The sequence below is a fragment of the Chiloscyllium plagiosum genome, unplaced genomic scaffold, assembly GCF_037043375.1.
Source record: "Chiloscyllium plagiosum isolate Xiang-an unplaced genomic scaffold, Cpla_swu_hap1 HiC_scaffold_4, whole genome shotgun sequence".
Lineage (NCBI taxonomy): Eukaryota > Metazoa > Chordata > Chondrichthyes > Orectolobiformes > Hemiscylliidae > Chiloscyllium > Chiloscyllium plagiosum.
In genome coordinates, this window is record NW_028270142.1 from 42,464,252 (window position 1) to 42,491,151 (window position 26,900).

Consider the following 26,900-nt stretch of genomic DNA (forward strand, 5'->3'; position numbering starts at 1 on the left):
GGTAAATAAAATAGAATAAAAGAGAAAAGAAAAAGTAATGAAACAGAGAAAAAAAAGAAACAAAAAGCTCAGAAGTTCTACTCCACCGCCATCTTACCAGATCTCTTGGGGATGGGTAAGAGCTATTGAGACTACTTTGTAGAAGAACAGGGAGATCCACCCGAGTGATATTTATCTCTAAATCCACATCACAAAAATAAGATAATTTAGCAATCACATTGCTGATCATTCGATCTTGCTATGCCCAGATTTGCTGCTGCATTTCTTATTTTGCAACATATCAACAGTACTTTGAAATAAAACTATTTGAGGTACATGGTGTTATGAAAGGCATTATGTAAATGCAAGCACTTCTTTCTTTTTGATTGTCAGAAAAGCCCACAAATGGAATCTAAGTGGCAGCTTTGTTGCTTCTCATGGAGAGTTGCTGTCCACAACTCTATTGATCCAAACTCATCTCATTAACTAGGTGCCAAGCCCCCTACAGCTTCCAGCTGCCAGTCTGATTCGACCACTTATTGTAGGTGGAAGCATTCACTACTGTTGGGATGTCCTGTGATCCCTGGCGCTGGTGCAATTATTGTACCTAGCCCTGCACTTGGTCAAGAGTTGCCAATCCACAGTTGCCCTTCACCATTCACATAATAGGAGAGCACCCAAAAACCAACAATACACATAGCTGATACATCCTTGCACTTTAATTCATCTATCGCTGTTTGAGCGTCTGCTTAAACCAGGCTACATATCTTGCCTATCCTGAGTAACACCCTGCCCCACCTGCTCCAGAGGTGTGTAATAACATCCCTGAACAGGTTGATCAGAAATTATCTCCCATCTTATAACCAACCTTCCATCTAAGCTGACCAGCCACGCACATGTGCAACCACTCCAAGGTTCCATGCATGGCGATCGGCACTGGAACACCAGTTGCGATATTGACTGATGGATTTCAGAGTCTATGCTGGAAAGAAATGGGAGAAGGAATGCCACTTACAACCATCTCTAAGTGAGGGCTACTCTTCCCCAGTGTAACCCAGCATCTTATCATTGTTCAACATGCAACAATCACATACAGGAAAGCCTTCAAACAACTTAAACCAGTCACATTTATTCACCAACAGTAAAACTTAACAGAAATCAAACAAACAGACTACTTGCTTTAGAGCACCATCAATTTTACAGTCAATAAATGACCACTGCACCCAGCTGGAACTGGGTGTTAATTCAGTCCACGCTGCTGTACTGTATCACACAGAAAGTGACATTCCTCTTGCTCAATGTTCACCTCTCCCTTCTCAGAATACTTTTCTCGATCTTCCAATACAGCACACTCGGATCTTACGACACACCCTGTCCAGAGGGAATAGCAATGTTCACAGACCAATACACGCGTCAGAACATCATTTGCTCCATCATGGTCTTGGTTAGAAATGGACTGCATCGTTTCTACACCTGGCCTCAGTCAGGGAGTTGTCTAGTGGAGTCAGCAGCCATTGTTACAGAGATCAGCCCTTGTACCCCCAGTAACCATCCTTGTAGGGTATCTGACCTCTGAAATGCAACAAGAATATGAGAGATCTCAAGGATATTGGAACCATGGAAGCCCCTCAGGTACCTGGCACAGACTTCTACATGCTGGTCCCAATGATCACAGATAACATACATTGATAGAATGGAATTTATTGATGAAGTCAGCTGCATTTTAACATGGGTAAAAGTGAGGACTGCAGATTCTGAGATTAGAATCGAGGTATTGTACTGGAAAAGCACAGCAGGTCAGGCAGCATCTGAGGAGCAGGAGAAACAATGCTTTGGGCAAAAGCCCGGATTCCTAATGAAGGGCTTTTGCCCAAAATGTTGATTCTCCTGCTCCTCAGGTGCTTCCTGACCTGCTATGCTTTTCCAGGACCACACTCTCGACTGCATTATACCATGGGCCGCTCGACATGACCTGTGTATTGACTTTGCAGCCTGTACAAAGAGGGGCAGAACTCGGAGGAAGGGTCACTGGACCTAAAAATTAACTCTGTTTTCTCCCTACTGATGCTGCAAGACCTGCTGAGTTTCTCCAGCAATTTCTGCTCTTGATTCAGATTTTCAGCATCTGCAGTGCTTTGTTTTTATGTTACCAGAGCCTGGGCTGCAACATTGACCTCATCACAGGAAATGGCTGAAAAGGTGTGGTGTGACACAAATTACATTGGTAACAGCCTTGATACCTTGGTGGGGAGCAATTACGACATCCCGCACAGGACCCCAATGACTCCTTGAAAGAAGCCAGTTGCCATCTTGATGCCAGCAGGATAGGATGACTACCCTCTTCACCCCTGTGCCCCATCTCTATAGGTTAGTGCTGCCCACCATCAGGATCCATCAGGTTCTCCACTTGAGCCCAGAGTGGAGATGAACACCATCACTTACCTTGCCACACAGCATCCCATGTACTCTCATGCACTACCTTCTTCTTCCTGATATGTTGAATATCCCCCCTTTACCATCTGTGATCCTCTGCATCCCTGGTTGCTGCCTCCAATCTTCAGCATTGAATTTGCTCACATTCCTACAATAACAATGTGCCTGGCAACCACCCTCTTGTTTTCTATTCCAGTGATCCCCCAGGGCAGATTATGGTTCAACTTCTGACTTACTTAGGCACCTTGACTGATGACAGACCAGATGTCTGAATGATCCGCATACAGTTCCCTATTTGACAATTCATGAATTCCTTAACTACATGCACTGGACATGTATGATTGACCATGTCTCACTCCCCAGACTGTCGGCATAAGAACGTTCTCACCCTGACTGCCACCATCAAATGACTGACCGTGCCCAAGCCCTTAGACTGGGAGCAGATAATGCCTTTGATTCCCTGTACTGGGGCTTCCTGACTGACAGCAGCTGCCATTGACTTGACTGAGGATTACTTCCCTTAGACTTTGAGACATGGCCATGCAGTTGATGTACATGCAGAGTGCTTGCTGCATACATTGATGGCACATGCTATAGGTGTGAGATTGGCATGTGAGCTGTGACTTTAAACTGATAATTCAAAGACTCAATAACGCAAAGGCTACCTTGTGTTTCTGCACTGTCAGAGGATCGACATTGAGGGAGTGACAGTTGGAGGGTCAGTACTGAGGGAATGCTGCCCTGTCAGAGGATCAGTACTGAGGCAACATTGCACTATCAGACAGTCAGTACTGGGGGAGTGCTGCACTGTCAGAGGGTCAGTGCTGAAGGAGGGTTGCACTGTCAGAGGGACAGTACTGAGGGAGTACTGCACGGTCAGTGGGTCAGTACTGTGGGAGTTCTGCACTGCCAGTGGAGCAATACTGAGGGAACAGTGTCCGTTAGCTTAGATGTGATTAAAAGTTGAGACCCTATCTGCTCTCTCATATGGATGTAAAAGATGCCAAGTCAATATTCAAAGAAAGGTAAAATTTTCCTTGTCAATATTTGACCCTCAATCTCTTCAATATTTGAATAATACGATTATAGTTTAATTATAACTTGCGTGGTAGCAGAAAAATATTAATTAATGATTTTTACTCAGCACAGGACAATACATCCTGAAAGGGAAAGAATGATTTGTTTTGTATTATGCCTTTCATAGCTAACAAACTCCTTTGCTGTCAATAAAGTATTCTTGATATAAAAGAATTTCACAGATTAGGAGACATAGAGCTAATTTACACACAGCAAGCTCTAACATACAGCAAAATGACAATAACTAAGTAATCTGTTTTTGTGACATTGATTAAGGAGGAAATATTGATCAATACATAGCGTATTGCACCCTGTCCAGAATGGGATCATGGGATCCTCTTGAGATAATAAGTGGGTCTTGGGTTAACAATTATTTCAAAGGATAACTCTTTCAATAGTCTAGCACTCCCTCAGTATTGCACTAGAGGGAACCTGTATAGACCTAAATTTTGTGTTCACAACCTACAAACTGCACCTTTAGAGGTAGAAGTGTTTTCCACTGAGCCCTGGCTGACAGGTAGTGGTTTGATTCTGTAACTAAAAACCTAATTTGGACAGGTAAATATAAGACAATTCAAGCAAGCTAAATTAAAGGCATCTTAAAATCCCTATGTTTGGAGCACACTAAATGCACAGTTCCTTCAAGTTAGGTTGTTTTACTGATTAGGAATCTAAACTGTGGGGGCATAGTCTCAAGAATTGATTATTTAGGACAGAGATGAGGATGACTTTCTTTATTCAAATGGTTGTGAATCCATGCCGCAAGCAGTCACTCCATCATTCAGTATCTTTAAGGTGGGATAGATACATTCATGGTCCGTCAGGGAATTAAAGGATATGGGGACTGAGCAGGAAAATGGAGTTGAAACCCAAGGTCAGCCATGATCATATTGAACTTTTACTCAACCAGCTCCATATGGTCTAATCTTGCTCCTAACTTTTGCATTCTTGTGATTTGATGAGGTGATAGATGAATATGGAGCCTTTTAATTAATGTTCCACCAGGTTTATCAATTACACTAGCCCTTAGCAGTTTCTAATTATTTATTTTTTTCAATTCCTATTGTACCCTTGCTCCCAGATATCAAGGACATGGTTTCCATCACACTCTATAACTTCTCCCGTTGTTGCTTCTTTTTTGAGTTATGTATAGGGAACTCATTCAACTGGTTAAATTGCCACTACCTCCTTTGAGGACTAAGATATTTTGGCACTCAGTCTTGGCATTAAAGTGTAATTAGGATGTGTCACAATCTAAATACCAAACCTGTGACTTGTAAACAGCACAGTTCTTATCCAATTCCCAAGCAGCGCTAAGAAAGTTAACCTCTGCACTTCATTAAATTTTAAAAATTAAAGCCTTCACAATTGTTAAATTATGTTTTCATAAATAAATGTCAACCTGTCATAGAGAAGGAACAATTAGACAGACACAGAGACAAGAGAATTTAATTTGATTATTCTTTTGGTCTTTCACCAAAATGGATAGACCATAGCCAGATGCTCAAACTGACAGCACAAAACTGGTCCGCATCACATTAAAAGATAGTATAAGAATAGCGAGTGATAGAACTGGAGTATCTCATTAGGGGCGAGATTATCCTTTCCCTAAAGAGGAAAAAAAGAGTCCCCTCAGCAAATGGGAGCTGGGAGAGAAGGTCCACTGGCAACCTTCTCAATTTATCACCAATTAAGGTCCTTAAATGTCAATTAACGGCCACTTAAGATCTCTCCTACCATTGGCATAATAACCTGCCTTCCCACAAGCCAAAAAATGTGGCAGGGATTTCCTGACTGGGTAACCAGGACAGCTGGCCTCCATTTACTCCAATTGACAACATGGAAGGGGGAGTGGAAGTGGCTGCTAATGTCACAACTCTGTTGTTGTTGCTGAAGGCCACCCCATCACCCATGCTTTCAAAAACTCCCCAGCTCTCATTGCCACTAATGCTCACTGACAGGTCCGAAAAAAGCCAGTTTGTCACCATTGGATCTCCTGAAAACTAAGCTTTCAGCGATGATCTCTGGGACCCAGATGCCACCAGCCTCTGATTGGCTGGAAACATTTGGTGATGCAGGACTTCAGCATGGAGACCAAGCTCACTGGTCAGCTGTTAACTACCTGACTGGAGCTTAATCCAACGAAACCTCCCATCGGTGATTGTAGTGAGCCAGCCACCTCTGAAGACTGCATGAAGCCACCTCTGAAGACCTCACTGCATGAAGCATTAAATCATGGTCTGGTTGCAATTGGTTACAGGGTGTTTGAGAAAAAGGACGATTTGCATTTCAATAGCACTGAAATAACTGCAGAGGCCAGTATTTCATCACCCAGTCACCCTTTATTAAATTGTGCACAGTGCACTGGCTATAACCAGCCAGCTTGGAGTCAGTCCCCTGAACTGAGGAGATTCCTAGTAATTTTTCTTTGTTTTTTTACACTGACTTTAGCACCAGCCAGCACAGAGTCAGTGCTCCAAACCGAGGAGACTCTAAATCTCCTGGTTATTTTTTTCCCCGTCTACGCCCACACTACTGCCTATCTACGGTAGTGCTTCTATTTTCCCCAGCACCCATGTTGTGTGTGTGCAGGTGTGTTTAGTTAGGGATTTCCTGATTGGCCCAGGTTAATAACCCCAATCAAGGTCCTTGAAGTCAATAAGGTCCATTTGGTTCCAATCACTACAAGCACCTTTTACCAAAGCCGTTGCAAGCCTAAGATCTGTAGTCTCTGTTCCAATGTAGAAAATGTGGCAGCCAATATTCATATGCAAGATCCCTCAATGGCCAGATAATTTATTTTAATGAGGCCCCTTTAAGGGATAAATATTGACCAGTACAACAGGAAGAACGTCACCTCTCTTCTTCAAGAAATAACAAGAAACATTTCACAGTCACCAGTGAGGACGGAGATGGTATGGCATCTCATTTGAAATATAACATCTCTGGCATTGAAGCACTGCACAGGGAGTGAAGCTAGCATTTTGTGCTCAAGTCTGTGGAGGGGTCTTGACTCTATAATCTTTTGGCTCAGATGATATATGCTACACAGCCGTAGGAACTAATGACGTTGATGGTGGCAAAGCAAAATGAGGAGGAGACTGAATTTCTACAATTGACACTTTTCACCTTGGGATTAAAGCACAAAGCCACGTTGTTAACTTTTGATGGATATTACCAGATTGATTTCACCCAGGCATCATGACAATTTCCAAGCCTCAAAATGACTTCATGATGAAAAGGAGCTTGGGAAGCATTGGTAAAGAAGATTAAGGGGTGATCTGTTGGAGTTGTTTAAAATGATGGAAGAATTCAAAAGAGTAAATCAGAGAGTCATAGAGTCATGCAGCACGGAAACAGATCAATGAAAAAAATGATTCACAAAGTTGAGGCTCATCATACTGGAGGCTCAGTATCAGCTTGGATTTTAAAAGAAACAGCTTAAAGTCAGAGAGCTGTGAGGCATGGTAAATGACTGATTTTCAGACTGATGAATAATAGACAGTGTTACAACACCGCGGCGGACCCTCCTGTTAATTAAACTAAACACACAGAAAAGCTCACCTTGCCTCTTAATCTGAGAAAGTATGAGTGACAGAGAACTCCCGAAATTCCACTATTTAAAGAAAATTATCAATTTTATTCTTTAACTCTAAAAGTGAACATTAAACAGCAACTATTTACAACCCTAAGTCTCCTTTCTCCTCAAGGTCTGTTATCTACCTCCAACTCTATAACTACATACTGATCCAATTAAAGCCCCTATTAAAATTACAACTTAATTTTCAAAACTAGACAGCGTGTGTCATCATCGGCCTCTGTCTTCCTCTGGCTGTATATCTCTCTGGGTCGCCTTTGGTCTTTTGCTGCAAATACGTTTCATATGAAAAAGGTACGTATGATAGAGAGCATTTTGAATGATAGTTTCTCTCTCTAGATGGCACGTTTTTGCTCTCTCTGGTTAACTCTCAAATGCAAGCTTATTTATATATTCGATCGACTCATTGGTTCAATGTTGGCAAAACAATAAAATTCAAATTTGGTCAGGTTTTAGTATCTTGGGGCATAATTTAAACTGGTTAAATTCAAATGGTGGTCAAAAGAACTGAGATATCTAGTTTACAGCTAAATAATTTCAATTTTCCAGTACACTCTGAGACTGCTAGTCAGTCACATGACAGTTGCCTTCAAACTCTCACTGCCAAAATAGCCTTCACTCTCTTTTAAAGGTACAGTACATGCCTTCAACTTAATAACAACAGTGACATTCCCAAAGTTCAGTTTTATAACCACCATTTTCATTGATGTATTTAAATAACATGGATATTGGAATGCAGAATAAAATTGCAAAAGTTTTGTCAATTATATCAGATATACAATTGTGGCAAAGGATGAGAATGAAACTAATCAACCACAATAGAACATCAATAGGCTGTTAATATGAGTGGACAAGTATCAAATGGAATTTAACGCAGAGTCATATGAGGCAATGTATTTTGAAACAGATTGCAGATTCAACACAATTGTTGTCAAAATCAGCAGGGGAAGAGGAACCTAGGGGCACATGTGCATAAGCTCTTGAGGTGGAAGAATATATTGACAGAGTAGTTTGCCAAGCATTTGGAATTTTGGGCTTCGTAAAAGCAAGGATCTTGTCCTGAATCATTATAAAACTCTGGTTAGGCCATAACTACCTTTATAAAAGGAAATTAGGGATTTTGAGAGGAGATTTACAGAAAGTATGAGTTATTTTAGCTCCAAGGTTAGATTGTAGAGTTGGGGTTGTTTTCCATGGAGCTAAAAGATAGGAGATCTGGTAGAGATTTTCCCAAGAGGATGACTGCTTTAGACATGATAAACTATAATAAATCAAGTTCTAATTAGCCAATGGTCCAAAGTACTGGGGGACAAAACTTTAAGATTTTGGGCAAGAGATACAGATGGGATGCAAAGAAGAATATTTTTATGTTATAATCCACAACTCTCAGCTCTACAATGTGGTGCTAGTGGAGACACTCAGTGATTTCAAAAGAAATTGGATGAGTATTTGAGGGAAGTAAACCTATTGGTAGGGTTAGTGACAGACTGGATTGTTCTACAGAGAGAAGGGCTGGAGTTGGAGGTCAAAATGGCTTCTTTCTGTACCATTATGGCTCTGTCATTCTAATATAAATCAGATTTTCAGGGGTAACACAATCCTTGTAGAGTAATTGGCATCAACGTGAATTTTAACTTTCCTTTACTAAAACAAAGGTAACCAGAACATAAAAATCAACACTGATTGCTCAGAGATTGAAAGCCAAAGAGTTGCAGGTAATTTTAATTCCATCCTCTCTGTTGAACAGGTTGACAGTGACACATAAGGCACTGTAATTCATTAAACCACCTCACTTTGTCAGTCACCATCCAGATCTCGTCCATTATACCTGTGCAGATTCTGTGAAGGAGCTGTCTGTTGTAAATTTGCTGGTTTGTTATATATTTTACATATTTAATTTGGTTCAGACCAATGCATAACAGACACATACAAACATATGGATTAGACCATGTGACCTTTCAGGCTAGCTTCACCATTTTATAAGAGACAGTTGATCTGATGTGACCACATCTCCACATTCCAACCTACCCCAGATAACCCAAGACTCCCTTGTTTGTCAAGAATCTACATACCTCTGCCCTAAAAAATATACAATGACTCTGCCTCTACTGCGGCCTAGTACGGAGAGTTCCAAAGACTTTCAGCTTTCTGAGAGAAATCAACTCTTTTCATATCTATATTGAATGGACAATCCCTTATTTTTAAAATATGTCCCTTAGCTCAACTCTCTCCAGCAAGGGGAAACATGCTTTCAGCATCTGTTCTATCAAATCGCCTCAAGATTTTGCATGTTACAACAAAATCACCTCTCATTAGTCTCTAGTTGTGGAACATATTATTTACAAGGTTTTACAATATCTCTGCAATCACAAAATGTCTGCACTTATGCTCGCAGCTTAACTTATGGTCTCTAACAGCTTCTCTATTCACTTTGCTCTGACTCTCCAAGCAGGCTTAACCAATCAAGTTCAACAAGCATCGATCAATTACCAGACACTGAAAATCACACACAGAACGGTTAAACTATTGACCTCTGCAGGGTCTGACTCATTAAGTCATTTCTTAAAGCCCTGGGCAAATATCCTCAGGTTTTGTCTAATTCTCTTTCAGAATGTGCTACTGAATCACAATAAGTTCAGTTCACCCAGCATCACTTGTGTTCACTGACATACATAGTCATGCAGCTCCTGTGTAAAAGTCACAATCCTTTTAATGGAAACAATTTCTTGTAATATATTTTATCAAAACTCTACCTGATTTTGAATGCTTCTGTTATTAAATTTCCATTTTTTTTGTGCCAGATCAAAATTTTAACTGTTCTTTTTTGTTGTCTGGCAACCGAGTTTTTTTAACCACAGTAAAGGGGAATTTTAGTTCAGTCAATTAGTCTGCATTCGTTGCTCAAAGCCCTTTTTGTCACCTTCATATGAGCTCACAGATCAATGAGGAGAGCTGAAGTAATGACCGGGTTTCTAAAAGAACATAATTCACAGAAGTATCATTGTTTCATCATGTAGCAATCATGCTGGACAGCTATCATATGAATCGTTTTCCTAGCCTATCAAAGTATCTTCGATCCAATATTCATAGCAATTCAATTTCCTGCTGCCAGAATATCCATTAAACAAACAACTGTATTCATTATTCACACAGCAGGAGTCTGAAACCAAGAGAGCAAAATATAAATTGCAAGGCAATATTGTGAAGGAATGTTTGGGGAGCCATATGGGTCCATGGAGTGCATACATAGCCACAATGCAAATTGTTAATGTGCTGTACAACAACTGATGGCTAAAAGCAGTTGTAACTCAGTGTGTAAAACTGTTAATCCAGAGTCAGAACAATGTGATTTCAAGTCACACTTTATGGATTTGGGTGCATAATCCAGTTTGGCATTCCCAGTACAGTACTGAGGGGAGGCTGCCCTGTCAGAGGTGCTGTCTATTTAATGAGATGTGAGGCTGAAGCCTTGCTTGGGGATGTTCTCCCCAGAAGAAGTTAAAAATATGAGGTGCTGGAAAGATTCAGCAGGTCTGGCAGCATCTGTGAAGAGAAGAACAGAATGATCATTTGGCAGATAATATGATCATTCAAAGACTTTGGGGGTTTTCCCCAGATTTCCAGCATCTGCAATATTTTGCTTTTATTTTAGAGTTCTTCCAGTTATCTGGCCAGTGTTTATTCCATTGCCAATATCGCTATAAAATCTGATCATTATCACATTGCTCCTTGGGGTACCTTGTGTGCAAATTGTTGAAGACTTTCTCACTTTACAAAGTGTTAACATTTCAAAAGTACTTCATTAGCTGTAAAACATTTTGGATGCCTTGAGATTATGAAAGGTACTGTGGAAATTTAAAACTCCCTACCTCTCATCCAGGATATATGTTTCAATATTCCTGAACAGGTTGAGTAGAAAATATTTAGAAATTTAAAACTTACTTCTTCCTCAGGCAAACTGTTAGATTCAATTCAATTTCAGCAATATTCATGAGTCTATTGCTGTTTTGTATCTCAACTCCATATACACACCATTGCTCCATATCCCTCGATAACCTTACCCAACAAAAATCTAATTGAAAAGAAAACCCACAGAACTATGGATGCTGGAAGTCAGAAATGAAAACAGAAATCTGCCGGAAAAACTCAGCAGGTCCGTCTGCACTTGAGGCTGGAAAGCAGAATTAACGTTTTGGGTTGAGCAACCCTTGGGAGAAAGGGTCTCTGGGACTAATTCTGGAAAATCTAATTGATATCAGTCTTGAAACCTCCAATTGGCCTCAACAGCTTTTGAGAGAACAGCCAGGGAATTCCTAGAAGCATGGCACTCATCCACAAACTCCATCAACAAACACATAGACCTGGACCCAATATACTGGCCACTAGAGCGGACAGCTGAAACTGACAACCGGAAGCGGCAGGGACAGGCCACTATAAATGCCGGAGGAAACACCACAGAAGCGCTTCACAGGAGGCTCCCAAGCACTGAGGATGTCACCTAGACAGGGGACGAAACATTTGCAACAAAAACTTCCAGCTCGGCGAACAGAACCACAGCAACGAGCACCCGAGCTACAAATCTTCTCACAAACTTTGAAATTAAAATGATATGCCTAAACCAGCAAGTCAATTGCAAACACTTCTTAGGTCCATATTCAATGAAATGCAAGTCAAATCTGTGCTTGGGCATCTCAAGTGGCTGTTGGATAGGTTTACAAAAAAGAATTTGAGCTATAGGGAGAGGCTGAACAGGCTAGGACAGTTTTCCCTGGAGTGTCGGAGGCTGAGGGGTGACCTTATAGAGGTTTACAAAATTATGAGGGACATAGATAGGGTAAATAGACAAAGTCTTTTCCCTGGGGTGGGGGAGTCCAGAACTAGAGGACATAGGTTTAGGGTGAGAGGGAAAAGATATAAAAGAGACCTACGGGGCAACCTTTTCCACACAGAGAGTAGTGCGTGTATGGAATGAGCTGCCAGAGGAAGTGGTGGAGGCTGGTACAATTGCAACATTTAAAAGGCATTTGGATGGGTATATGAATAGGAAGGGTTTGGAGGGATATGGGCCGGGTGCTGGCAGGTGGGACTAGATTGGGTTGGGATATCTGGTCGGCATGGACTGGTTGGAGCGAAGGGTCTGTTTCCATGCTGTACATCTCTATGGCTCTATATGACTAATTAAGGAGGGAACACTTTAGATGAAGAAGATTTTTCTGTGTACTTCGTATTAGTTGGCTGAGACGCAGAAACAGAAAATGCTGCAGCATCTGAGCAGGTCTGGTAGTGCCTGTGAGGACAGAAATAGTTCATGTTTCAATTCTAACATGACTCTTCTTTGTTACTGGATGGGGACACAGGACTGAAGTTGGGTAAGTGGGAGTAAAATGGCCATATTCAAGGCTTATCCTCAAATGTTGACCTGTATTTCTTGTCTAGAGAGCTGCTTCGATTCAGTATGCAACAGGGCTTCGAGAGCTTGGATAAATCCTCTGTTTTCCCTGTCTCCAACTGTTGCTTTTCTCTCAAATAATCCCCATCTTCAGCCATTCTTTTATAGGAATGAGCTGATTACTTTCCTGCTAGAGTTGCTGGGGAATTCTTTTTCAATTCACCATTGAACTGAACAGTTCCTCATGTGGGGACCAGTAAGGAAGATTGAAATGAATCCTTTCTTTCTCTTCTCCATCGGTAGTCAGAGCTGGGCCAACTCTTGAAACATTCAGCGCAGTGAGGTGCAGAGTTCACAGTGATACAGGCAAAGGGGTGCTGTTTTTCCAAACTAATGAAATGTAATCTTTAAAAGCTCAGGTTAAACATTTTAAAAGTTCATCCACCATGTTAATATTGAATGTCACATTAAATGTTGAAATTTTCACGAAAGCTGGCAAATTAGACAAGATTTCTTGGTGCCCTTGATGACAATTCTGAGCTGTAAATTTCTTCACGGCATGTTCAATACTGTTGGAATATTGCATGCAATTCTGGTCTCCTTCCTATCAAAAAGATGTTGGGAAACGTGAAAGGGTTCACAAAAGACTTAAAAGGATGATGCCAGCATTGGAGGATTTGACCTATAGGGAAGGTTGAATAGGCTGGAGCTGTTTTCCCTGGAGCATTGAAGGCAGAGGGGTGACCTTCTAGAGGTTTATAAAATCATGAGGGGCATGGACAGGGTAAATAGACATGGTCTTCTCTCTGGAGTGGGGGAGTTCAGAACTTGGGGGCATAGGTTTAGGGAAAGCCATAAAAGAGACCTAAGGGGCAACTCTTTCATGCAGAGGGTGGTACATGCATGGAATGAGCTGCCAGAGGAGGTGGTAGAGGCTAGTACAACTGCAAAGTTTAAAAGGCATCTGGATGGGTATATGAATCGGAAGGGTTTGGAAGGATATGAGCCGAGTGCTGGCAGGTGGGACTAGATTGGGTTGGGATATCTGGTCAGCATGGACGGGTTGGACTGAAGAGTCTTTTCCGTGCTGTACATCTCTGTGAGTCTATGACTCTATGACCTGGGTTTACTGGTCCAAGACTAGCTAAATACTAATTGTTGCTATAATGATTAAACCCCATTTTAATTATATTTTTTAAAAAATCAAACGTGAACTGTGTACTTGTCACTGTATTGTTAAAAAATCATTTTCATAATGAAAATAATGTAATCTTTTCCTCTTTACAAATCAAGGCTATGAAGTACATGAATATTCATTATGGGGTGTCTTGAATTGGAGTATAGTTCCTCTGAACAGGTAGCATCCTAGTGAATTTGTACCATAAAACACAAAAAAACTAGCATCCAAGATTAGCAGGTAATAGAGCAGGCAAGTGGAATGTTGGCCAAAGACAATGGGGTATGTTAAAACTATATAAAACACTAGTCAGACCACAGCTGGAATACGTGAATAGTTCTGAAGCCCTTATATTATGAAAAACAGACTGGCATTGCAGGTAATCCAGAGATGATTCACTGCACTGATGCCAGGTACTGTCTTATAAGAAGATTGGTTCCATACTCATTGGAACATAAAAGAATGGTAGGCAACTTTCTTGAAAGATAGAAGACTCTAAAGGGACTTGGCAGGGTAGATGCAGAGAGGTTGTTTCCTCTTGTGGAAGAGCCAAGGACCAGAGGGTACAATCTCTGAATGAGGGAATTACACATTTAAACACAGATGAGGAGGAATTTTGGCTCATTAAGTATATTCAAGGCTGAGATAGACAGATTTTTAATCATTAAGGGTATCAAGAATTATAGGGAAAGGGCAAGAAAGTGGAGTTGAGGATTATTAAATTAGCCATGATCTCATCGAATGGCACAGCAGACCCAATGGGCCAAAAACACTACTTCTGCTCTTACGTCTTACGGTCTTATGGTCTCTCAGTCTCATAGTTTAACTCTTGTGGTCCCCGTTTAATTGCTGTCTGTGGCTCTGTGTTGTGTGCTGCCCGACTGACGTCATTAATTTGCTATTAAGTATTTTGGGATCATCTAAGACCCATCACTCACCGTGTTCATCCTGTTCACTCCAGGTCCAACAAAACTTCAATTTCAAATTCTAAAATTCCTTCTTTTAAATTTAGCCCGGAGAATCCCCTCCCCAAAATATGGGGAGGCAATAGCCTGGTGGCATTTCATCTAATTTTCTGGGGACACGGGTTCAAATCCTGCCACGGCAGATGGTAAATTTGAGTTCAATAAAGACTCTGGAATTAAGAATCTAATGATGACTATGAAACCGTTGTTGAAAAATTCCATTTGGTTCACTAATGAGACCTTGAGGTAAGGAAATTTGCCATCCTCACCTGGTCTGGCTTGCATGTGACTCCAGACATCACAGCAATGTGGTTGACTCTTAATAGCCATCTGGGCAATTAGAGATGGGCAATAAATGCTGGTCTAGCCAGAGATGCCCACATTCCATGAGTGAATACAAAATAAATGTGCTTTTCAAGATGTGGTGCCCACTTAGTGCACAGATGGAGTCTGACCAGAACTCTGTAGACTGTAACATTACTTGCAGCCTTTTACATTCCAGGACCTTTAAGATAAACAGCAACCTTCCATTAGGCTTTTTGTTGTCTTTCACCCATTTTTGGGGTGTCCACCAGGAAACTCATCCAGCAATGAACTTCCCAGATTGATCGGAAAACTGATAGCAGCCACTGGTCAACTGTGTTTGCTGTTAATTGATTGCTCCTCCATCTTTGGAGCAAGAGTAATGGCACCATCTAGTGTAAGAATCAGGTACTAATGACATTGCTGACACCATATTAGAACGAGTTTGCATTTGACACAGAGCCACATAAAAGAAATAGTAGGGCTGATGACCAAAAGCTTCTTTTGAGAGGTAAATTTTCAGGAACATCTTAAAGTTGAGAAGGATAGCAAGTCAGAAATATTAAGGGAAGGAATTTCAGAACTTGGGGACCCAGCTAACTGAAAACACACCTTCACAATGGCGGAGCAATTAAAATTGAGGACGAGCTCGAGGCTTTCATTAACAGAGAGATCTTGGAGAGTTGTAGAGCTGGAAGAGTTTACAGAGAAAGGGAGGGGTGAGGCAAGAAAGGGAATTGCAAATAAGGATGAGAATTTAAAATTGAATTGATGCTTGACCAAGAATGATAGTGTCAGTGAGCATGATGGGTGGGAAGTCTCAAAAGTGTCCAAAATGCTTAACAACAAATTAATAACAGTCCCAAAAACAACAATGTGGAAATGAATGTATAATTTGTTTTTATGATGTTCATTGAAGGATAAATATTGGCCAGAACACCAGGAAATCCATTTGTAACCTTTGATCAAGTTTCCACTTTTCTTGTTTCTGAGCTAGAAGTTCATGGTTTCAAGTTTAATTTCAGAGATAATGACAATCCCAGTGCAGTAATTGAGGAAATGTTTCACTGTTTCATCTTTCAGATGTGATGTTAAATCGAGGTCAGCATCCTGTCCAATGTTTATCCCTCAATCAACATCTAAAATTGTTATCATTACATTGCTGTTTGTCATAACTTGCTGTGAGCAAAATTAACTGCCATGTTTCCTGCATTAAAACAGCAACTGCACTTCAAATACTTCATTCGTTTTATATCTAGTGGTTGTAAAAGGTGCTATAGAAATACAAGTTCTTTCTGCTGTTGCTCATCTGGGTTTTATCACCCACTATCATGCATCTGAATGAGCCACATTTTGCCACAGTCATTTTGCCACATTTTTTCACTTTATTGTTACAAATTATAGATGTGTTGACATAATTGCAGTTTAACTTTCTGGAATTAGCTAGAATATTCATGTGACCATAAATATATGTGTCCCCATCTCTGCTAAAATGTTTAACCCCCTTATTCTGAGATTATGCCTAATGGTCCTCGGCTCTCCCACAAGGGGAAACAACCTTTTCACATTTACCCCGTCCCAAGTCCCCTAAAAATGTTCTATCTTTCAGTAAGATCACCTCTCATTCTTCAAAATTCCAATGAGTATAAGCCTAACCTACTTGTTATCAGCCTAGTTAAGGTTCTCTGGACTGCCTCCAATGCCCGGCTATTTTTCCTTCCATATGGAACCCAAAACTGTTCACATTGTTCAAGCTGTAGTCTGACTAGTGCCTTGTATAGGCTTACCAATACCTCCCTTTTAAACACCATTCCTTTCGAAACAAAGACCAACATTCCATTGCTTTCCTAATTTCCTGCTGAACTTGGATGTGAGCTAATAGTGATTCATGCCTGAGGTCTCCCAAATCCCTCTGTTCTGGAGCTTTCTAAAATCTTGCTCCATTTAAGTAATATTCAGCTCCTTTATTCTTCCTGCCAAGTGCACAACCTCACATTTTTCCACAATATACTCCATCTGCCAAATCTTTGCCTACTTGCTTAATGGGTCTACATTCTTCTGCGGATTCTGTGTCATCCTCATTACTTGCCTTCCCACCAATAAATTTACATTCCTCATCCAAGTAATTAACACAAATTGTAAATAATTGTGACCCTAACACTGATCCCTGCAGCACTTCAGGAGTTATAGGTTGTCATTCTGGAAAATGCCCCCCCTTATCCCAACACTGTCTTCTTATTAGTTAGCTAATCCTCTATCTGTGGTAATATGCTACCTTCAAAACCAAGTGCTCTTAAGTAGCTTTATGTGCGGCACTTTATCAAATGCCTTCTTAAAAGTCCAATATATTACAATCACTATTTTCCCTTTATATAACCTGCTTGTTGCCTCCTCAAAGAATGCTAGTAAACGTGTCAGTATGATTTCCCTTTCATGAAGCTATGTTGACCCTGCTTGATCATATTATGTATTTTTAAATGCTCTGCTATCACATCGTTTAAAATATACTCTAACATTTGCCCAATAACAAACATCGGGTTAACAAGCCTATACTTATCTGTTTTTGTCTCCCCTTATTGAATAAAGATGTTACACTGGCAGCTTTCTAATCCTTGGGCTTTTTCCAGAATCTAAGGATGCGTGGACAATTACTACCAGCATATCCATTATCTCCATATCTACTTTCTTTAATATTATATAATACATCCCATCAGACCCAGGAGACATAGTGACCTCTAGCCCCATTAGCTTCCCTAGTGCCTGTTCTCTGGTGACATATTGTATTTACTTCTTCACCTTCTTTTGCCAGCTGATTCTTTAGTAATTTTAAAATGCTATTAGTATCTTCTATTACAAAGACTGATGCAAAATATTTATTCAATTCCTCTACCATTTCCTAGTCCCCCATTATTCTTTCTCCAGCCTCATTTTCTAGTTTACTTTGGCTTCTCTCTTCCTTTACACATTAAAGAATATCTCGTTGTCTGTTTTGATATTACTTAAAAGTTTATCCTCAAAGTTCATCTTTTTGTTTGGTTATAGAATCATAAGAGATGTACAGCATGGTCCAACCCATCCATGCCGACCAGATATCCCAACCCAATCTAGTCCCACCTGCCAACACCCGGCCCATATCCCTCCAAACCCAACCAAGTGCCTCTTAAATGTTGCAATTGTACCAGCCTCCACCACTTCCTCTGGCAACCCATTCCATACACGCACTACTCTCTGTGTGGAAAAGGTTGCCCCGTAGGTCTCTTTTATATCTTTTCCCTCTCACCCTAAACCTATGCCCTCTAGTTCTGGACTCCCCCACCCCAGGGAAAAGACTTTGTCTATTTACCCTATCCATGCCCCTCATAATTTTGTAAACCTCTATAAAGTCACCCCTCAGCCTCCGACGCTTCAGGGCAAACAGCCCCAGCCTGTTCAGCCTCTCCCTATACCTCAAATCCTTCAACCCTGGCAACATCCTTGGAAATCTTTTCTGAACCCTTTCAAGTTTCACAACATCTTTCTGACAGAAAGGAGACCAGAATCGCATGCAATTTTCCAACAGTGGCCTAACCAATATCTTGTACAGCCACAACATGACCTCCCAACTCCTGTACTCAATACTCTGACCAATAAAGGAAAGCATACCAAACGCCTTCTTTACTATCCTATCTACCTGCGACTCCACTTTCAAGGAGCTATGAATCTGCACTCCATGGTCTCTTTGTTCAGCAACACTCTCTAGAACCTTACCATTAAGTCCTGCTCTGATTTGCTTTCCCAAAATGCAGCACCTCACATTTATCTGAATTAAACTCCATCTGCCACTTCTCTGCCCATTGGCCCATCTGGTCAAGGTCCTGTTGTAATCTGAGGTAACCCTCTTTGCTGTCCACTACACCTCCAATTTTGGTGTCATCTGCAAAATTACTAACTGTACCTCTTATGCTCGCATCCAAATCATTTATGCAAATGATAAAAAGTAGAGGATCCAGCACCGATCCTTGTGGCACTCCACTGGTCATAGGCCTCCAGTCTGAAAAACAACACTCCACCACCACCTTCTGTCTTCTACCTTTGAGCCAGTTCTGTATCCAAATGGCTAGTTGTCCCTGTATTCCGTGAAATCTAACCTTGCTAATCAGTCTCCCATGGGGAACTTTGTTGAATGCCTTACTGAAGTCCATAGAGATCACATCTACTGCTCTGCCCTCATCAATCCTCCTTGTTACTTCTTCAAAAAGCTCAATCAAGTTTGTGAGACATGATTTCCCACGCACAAAGCCATGTTGACTATCCCTAATCAGTCCTTGTCTTTCCAAATTCATGTACATCCTATCCCTCAGGATTCCAACAACTTGCCCACCACCAAGGTCAGGCTCACTGGGCTATAGTTGTCTTTTGACATTTTTAAAACTTATCCAATCCTCTGCTTAACACTAATCTTTGTCAAATTGCATGTTTTTCTTTCAATTTAGCTGACCTAACACGAGCCTAAGTTTGACATCAGCAGAATGGCCTCCAGTTTTGTGTGTGATTTGCAGGTTGGACAGATGGTAAGACATAGGATGGGTGGCTGACAATTCTCGATCTTAGATAAGATGGGAAAGCAAAGAGATCTTCAACACTGCAGAAACAAAAGTTACATTTCAATTTACTAAGGAGGTGCTTGAACAATGAAAGTTATGCTGTTCTTTGCCAATTTGTATTCCCAATTCAGTGACAATAATTACTTTGTGAAACAAAGCAATTACTAAGCCATAAATGAGTTACAGATTTAAGCTGTTTCCTGAAACCAGTTTCTGCTCTAATAACAAAACAGGTGTCTTATTCCCTGAAGAAGGACTTATGCCCGAAACGTCGATTCTCCTGTTCCCTGGATGCTGCCTGGCCTGCTGCGCTTTTCCAGCAACACATTTTCAGCTCTGATCTCCAGCATCTGCAGACCTCACTTTCTCCTCTTATTCCCTGTCTCCTAGCTCAGCGAGTGAGATAATAAATGAGAACAAAAACAGAATCTATTATAAGGTTTGTCCCTTCCCCTGCATAGTTCATCTGATCGAGAATATCCTCCCATATATATTGTGACCAGGCAATCACTCAGCTTCCTCATGAGGTTAAGGGAAGACAGCCAAACACGATTATGCTTTCCATTGAATAAATATAAATGAAACAAAGATGTACTGGCAGTGTGTAAAAGCCCCAAGTAATTTGTAAAGAAATATATATTATTCAAAAACCACCTGATGGATTGTTTGTTGCCTATACAAGTTTAAGTTTCTATATCTCTCCATAACTCTCTATATCATGAGTTGATACATAGATATTATCCTGAGCAAATATTCCAGCTACTAGCTCCGTTACACACATGGGGGATTATCAGAGTGGGGGTTTTTCAGATGAGACATTGCATTGAGGGTTAGTCGGCCCTCTTGGGGAAAGGAAGTAAGAGATCCATGGCTACAATTCTGAAGAAAAGCAGGAATGTTCTCTCTGGTGTTCTAACAGTATTTAGGTCCTCAACAAACAGTATCTGGCTATCATCACATGGCTGTTTATGAGATCTTGCTGTGCACAAACTGGCTGCTACATTACACAAGAACCGCACTTGAGGAGTACTCCACTAGCTGTGAAATGTTTTAGAAAGTCCTGAGGTTATGAAAATTACTGTATAAATAAGTCTCTCAATGAAATTGATATGTAAAAGATTTAGAAAATTTGAGGTTTAGAGTAACAAGACGACTTGATGTGGCATTTTTAATAACTAATTATACAGGATATTGAAAGTAACGGTAAAGGACTATTCTAAATTCAATGTTCCAAGATTCAACAATTAAACCTCCTGGCATTCGTAATAGACAGAATACCTAGTGTTAATAATTGCAGATCATAGACTGCTCCATCGCACTCAAGCAGGTCATTTACTCCAACATTTCTAAATTGGTACTTTTCACAAGTGTTCCTCACCAACTCCCCCACTTCAACTATCTTAGTCACTGTGCCTTGGGATGTCTTAATCCCACCTAAGAGGCATTGTTATTAACATTAGATTAGTATTCTTTACAGTGCATTGGGACTCTATACTGTATCGATTCCGTCAGCCTAGAATTCAGCCTGGGGCAGATATAAAGCCACAAGCTGACTCCCTAGTTAAGCATTTCACCTACTGAGCCACAACAGCCTCCACACTGCAGAGCACATTTTAAGGCTTCACTAACTTCATGTTGGGAGGATGAAACTCCAAACCTCCAAAACCGATTTAAATAATTTTGAGTGAAGAAGCTTCATGAAGGAGATTGCACACAAAATAGAAAGTTTTGTGATAGTTCTCTCTGTTAGATTATCTTAGCATGTTAGGCTTCTGCCAAAGCAGGCAAAAGGTTTTTTTTTTCCAAAAGCAAATGCTACTTGAATTTCTGGCACAGTCTTCAGCAGGACATGAAAATGGAAAGAAAAGCCTATCCATAGAATTGACTAAAGCAATGAGAGTTGGCAGGCATAACATCAAATTAAACAAATAACAGGTAATGGAGGGGTACAATGTTTATGCTCCTGTGTCAGGATAATGAGCTGAGTACCAGGTAAACTTGCAAGGAAAGGGAAAGGTAGTTGGTATGGAACAACTGCATTCAGTTCTGGGCACCAGGAAGGACTCACTGGTCTTACAGGGGGTGCAGACTGATAGTAAGCTTAGAAGTTTAATTTAGGAGGGTAGGTTCCATCAACAGGGGCCTATCCACTTGTAAGGTGATGGAGAAAATGGTATCAGGAAGAATTAAGTAGATGGAGATAAGACACATTAGCCACAATTTAACTGAAGCGTCAAGGATTGGTTGACCTTATGGATTTTCATGTCCCCAAAAACAATCTAGATCTTTTAATATGCTTCATTCCAAAGACAGAATTAGAAACACAAGATAGTGAATATTTAATGACCTTAGAGGAATATAGTCACAGATTCAACAGTAGCTACACCCAGGGCAAAGTGATCAGAAACAGAAAAGAAAAATCGGTATAGTGCACATTTCACTATGCTTATGCTTTATTCACAATTGCAGAATCAACTATATTTCCAAAATATCATTTTATTTTCTATATTTAAGAGTGCGTGACTTGTCACATTTTATAATACATTGGAATCTCTCAGTCCTGCACTAACCCAGATAGTGGCCTGTTTACTGGGCAAAGAATCAATAATTATAGTCGCATTTGGTAATCATCTGGTATTAAATCAAAGATGTTATATAACCACAAGGTACTGTGGCTTCAGGGTCCGCCCAGCATGGTAGACAACTCTGGGCACTGTTCTCTTTATCAGTATCATCAGCATCCACATTGGATCACTGGGATTGCAAAGCCCTTTGGCAAATCACGTTTTGGTTGGCTGCCTTTTGGAGAAATGAGATCCCATTGCAGAGATAGCATCCATTTTGGAACTTCCCTGATTAAAGTTATAGTATAAAAGTCACTTGTTCTTTATTTATTTGATATAATCCAACTTCTGATATATTTTGTTAGGTCTGTTGTTTTTACACAGAATGAGTATCTCCAGAAAAAAAAATAGATTGCCCCCAAAAAGCTTGGTAAAGATTATTTACAAAAAAGTAGTTAGCACAATTAACCAGTTACGAGATACTCCCATAAATGATCGGCAATATTCACCAAGAAGAAATCATATCCCTGGACATTTTATTTGGTTCAGGCACTGCATCTATTTCTCCTCCTTGTTCCCACCTCAGCCAGTATAGTGGCAATGCCAACATTTCAAAGCTGAATCAAGGGGACTTGTAAATCCCACCTCAAGGGACAAATATTCCAAAGTCATTCAAAGTATAATTTATCAATTTTTCACTTGTTCCCCTGGAACCAAAACTCAACCAACAATCTCCAAGGCAGCTTGACTAAAGGATAATATACAGAAGTGTTCAGTAACATACACAGTATTGGTGGGTTACTAAAGGGACAATACAAAATGGCATTTGTTAACATACAGTGTAATCATTGGACCAGTTCAAAAGCTGGAAATATTAACAGGGAACAAACCTGAAACAGCTATAAATACTGCAATTACAAATCATTACCCAGAAAAACATTTAGAAAAACTCAACAAACCTACAAATTCCAGAAACATTATGAATCTATCCTTGTACCACTGCCAGGATACTTGAGGTCTAAATGAGGTCCAAATCTAAAACAAAATGCTGTCCACAGCTTTGTCAAAGTAATGACTGAAGAAACTGCATTTCTGCTCCAGCTAGCTGTTGAAGCTCACAACAAGGGCTGTTTCCCTTTCCAACATTTTCAATTCGTTTCCCAGTTGTAAAATGTCTGCAGGAAAATGCACAACAGTGACTGGTGTTGAGGTCTCATTTCCTTTGGACGGTGTTGAATGGCGGTGGCTGAACTGTCTGAATGGACTGAAACACTGATTTCTTTTTTACATCAGACGACAGGGCTTTCAGTGAGGGCAGCAGCTGGTTCCTCTTGATGATCTGTAGTGCCAACTGTGTGTTGCCTGCCCGCCAAAAAAAACACACCAACTAATGAGAATACCATTTGAGAAATATAACTGGTCATGGACAATTAACTATAAGCAAACAAGATAGAAACAGTACAAGTTCTTAAACATAAACTTTAGCAAATTTAATACCTGACAACAATAAAGTGTGCATATGCAGTCCTGTACATTCAGCCCTTCAAGTCCATCTTCCTATCTTGGTTCCATATCTTTTAATACACTTACCTCTCAGAATTCTATCAAAACTCTATTTTGAAATTTTCAATTGACCCGGCCCCCCAACCCCAAATGGGTATTGGATAATTATCAGAGAAGTATTGGAGGGCTATGGTGAAAGGGCAGATTTGTGGGACTAGCTGAGTCCATAAGACATAGGAGCAAAAATTAGGCTATTCAGCCCACTGATACTGCACCGCCATTCAATCGCGGCTGTTAATTTTCTCAATCCCATTCTCCCCGTAACCCTTGATGCCCTTGACAATCAAGAAACTATCTCCATCTTAAATATATTCAATGACCTGGCCTCAGTGGATTCAACACTCTCTGGCTGAAGTTTCTCTTTATCTCCATTCAAAAACGGTCTTCCCTTTACTCTAAGGCTGCGCCCTGGGGTCCTAGTCTCTCCTACCAATGGAAACATCTTCCCAACAACCATCCTGTCCAGGCCATTCAGTATTCTCTAAGTTTCTATTAGATATCCCCTTATCCTTCTAAACTCCATCGAGTATAGACCCAGCGTCCTCAAACGTTCCTCATATGTTAAGCTTTTTATTCCTGGGACCGCTCTTGTGAACCTCCTTTGAACATGTTCCAGGACCAGTACATCCTTCCTGAGACATAAGGCCCAAAATGCACACAATACTCCAAATGTGATCAGACCAGCGTCTTAGAGAGCTTCAGAATTACATCCCTGCTTTTATATTCAAGTCCTTTCAAAATAAATGCCATTGTTGCATCTGCCTTCCTAACTACTGACTCAACCTGCAAGCTTACCTTGAAAGAATCTTGGACTAGAACTCCTAAGTCTCTTTGCAGTTCAGACTTCTGAATTTTCTCCCTATTTAGAAAATAGTCCATGCCTCTATTCTTCCTACAAAAGTGCATAACCTCACACTTTCCCACACTGTACTCCAACTGCCACTTCTTTACTCACTCTTTCATGTTCAAATCTTTCTGCAGCCTCCCTGCCTTCTCAATGCTACCTGTCCCTCTACCTACCTTTGTAGCATCTGCAAACTTAGCCACAATGCCCTGAGTTCCTTCATACATATCGTTAATGCACAAAGTGAAAAGTTGTGGTCCCAAAACTGAGCCTTGCAGAACACCACTCTGAGAAAGACCCTTTTATCCTCACTCTCTGCCAGACAGCCAAGCTTCTATCCATGTTAGCACCTTGCCTCTAACACCATGGGCCCTTACCTTTCTCAGTAGACTCCCATGCGGCACCTTGTCAAAGACCTTCTTGAAATCCAGGTAGATAACATCCACTGGCTCTCCTTGGCCTAACCTACTCATTACTCCTTCAAAGAATTCTGGCAGATTTGTCAGCCATGACCTCCCCTTGAAGAAACCATGCTGACTTTACCCTATTTTACCATATATGAAGTATTCAGAAACCTAATCTTTCACAATGGACTCCAGGAACTTATCCATGCCAGAGGTCAGGCTAATCAGTCTCCACATAGGTAGAAGAATCTGCCTCATTTAATTTGCCCAGCCATTTGGGAAGAGTTGGGATTTGTATATATTAGCAAACTTTAATTTGTAACTAATCTCTCAGAAACAGAACATTTGTGCCCACCTATTTTTTTGCCACCTCACCCACAGGTAAAGTTTCTGTACACACTCACAAAACAAATACTTATTTGAATGAGGCTAAGAGGGAACAATCTTTCCCTATACATGTTCTGATTACAAAGCAATATTTTAAATCTAATTAAATAATTAGACGTGAACATACCATTCTGCAATTCAAGGTACACAGCCAATAGGATACCTTCTGGAGGGATCTCTTTGGGATTAACCATTGAAGCAGCCTGCAATGTAAAAACAAAAGACAACATAAGAATGGGTGATTATTCAATATTACAGTTAGATTCTTCTTCAGTAAAGGATAAAGGGGATAAGAGAAACCTGCAGCACTTTATGAAATGTTTTCTGGTAACGCATATGAACCTCAGTTATTATATCTCCACCTGTACTATTCACATTTTAAAAAATCACTTGCTGCTAATGTAACAGACGTTTTTCAAAACTGTGATAAAGAGTGTACAGAGTACAATCACCAGGATCTTGCCCAGATTGGAGCGTTTCAGCTATGGAGAGAGACTAGATTGGTAGTTGTCTTCCTTAGATCAGAGGCCAAAAGGAACTGATTGAGGTCCACAAAATTACAGAACAGATAGAGAGGGTGTAGATACGAAAACCATTTCCCTTAGCAGAGGGATCAATGGCCATAGATTTAAGGTAAGAGGTTTAGAGGGAATTTAAGGAATAATGTTTTCACCCAAAGGCTGATTGGCTCTCTTCCCACCACAGAAAACAGTAACCATCTTCCTTCCCCCCTAACTGGATCTTAAACACCACACATCCAATCTCCTCTCCAAAAGTCTCAGGTGCTCAAACCACAATCTCCAATGCCCCTAATCTACCTGGCCCTGGGTTCAACTGAGGCGTTGATCCTGGCACAGCTTCCTGTCCCTGCAGTACCCAGTACTGAGCTCTTGGCACTCCCAGCACTACTGGACCTGCCAAACAGATTGAACAGCAGCTCAAGGGTGGTAATTCTTCTCACTAAGTGTCAGAGGTCCTACTCTGCACCACCTGAGCATACTGACCTGCAGTCTGTGGGGCAGGCTTTTCTTGCCAGGTGCCCATCAGAGTGTGAAACTCAAAAATCCCAGGCAATGATTATCTCCAACAAGAGACAATCTAATTATCACCCTTTTGATTAGATGGACAATCAGATTTGCCTTCCAGGGTGCAAGCAGTCTGCTACCCCCACCCAGCTCTGGAACATTTGATTTACTAATCAAAATAAACAACAAGTGAGATTATGGTTAACAAGATCTCAAGATATAAATAGAAAGCAGGAATCATCAGTAGTGCTTCGTCTGGAGGCTCACTGAATAGGTTACCTTGTATGGTTAAGAAACGTCTGGAAATGAACCTTCCAGCTCAGCGAGCAAACCTACAAATCTTTTCAAAACTCACTAAAGATCACAACAAACTTGAATGTTTACTTCTTCCTAAGACTACTATACTCCCCACAAAAAGTGCAGAGGGAAATGTGACACAATGAATATCTACAACAGCGAATGAAGGTACTAAAAGTAATCCCAGGTCCAGATGATGAGCAATGCTGAATACTGAAAGCCAGGGAGGAAAAGTGTGATTGCTCAAAATTCACAATAGAGGACTGGAGTCTGATGAGGTCAAAAACAGTGATATACAGTACACATTATTCT

At 40.7% G+C, this 26,900-nt stretch overlaps 1 protein-coding gene across 4 annotated transcripts in view; it reads right to left on the bottom strand.

Annotated features, from left to right (window-relative positions):
• Positions 1-21,935: 21,935 nt before the first annotated feature.
• Positions 21,936-26,900, bottom strand: part of cnot10 (CCR4-NOT transcription complex, subunit 10) — a 31,791-nt gene continuing 26,826 nt past the window's right edge. For all 4 annotated transcript variants that reach the window (XM_043688736.2, XM_043688734.2, XM_043688735.2 and 1 more), the window contains 2 exons: positions 25,394-25,469; positions 21,936-23,430 (listed from right to left, as the gene is read on the bottom strand). In XM_043688736.2, coding sequence (XP_043544671.1) covers positions 23,282-23,430; positions 25,394-25,469 — 225 coding nt within the window. In that variant the 3' untranslated portion in view covers positions 21,936-23,281. The remainder of the gene's footprint in view (positions 23,431-25,393; positions 25,470-26,900) is intronic.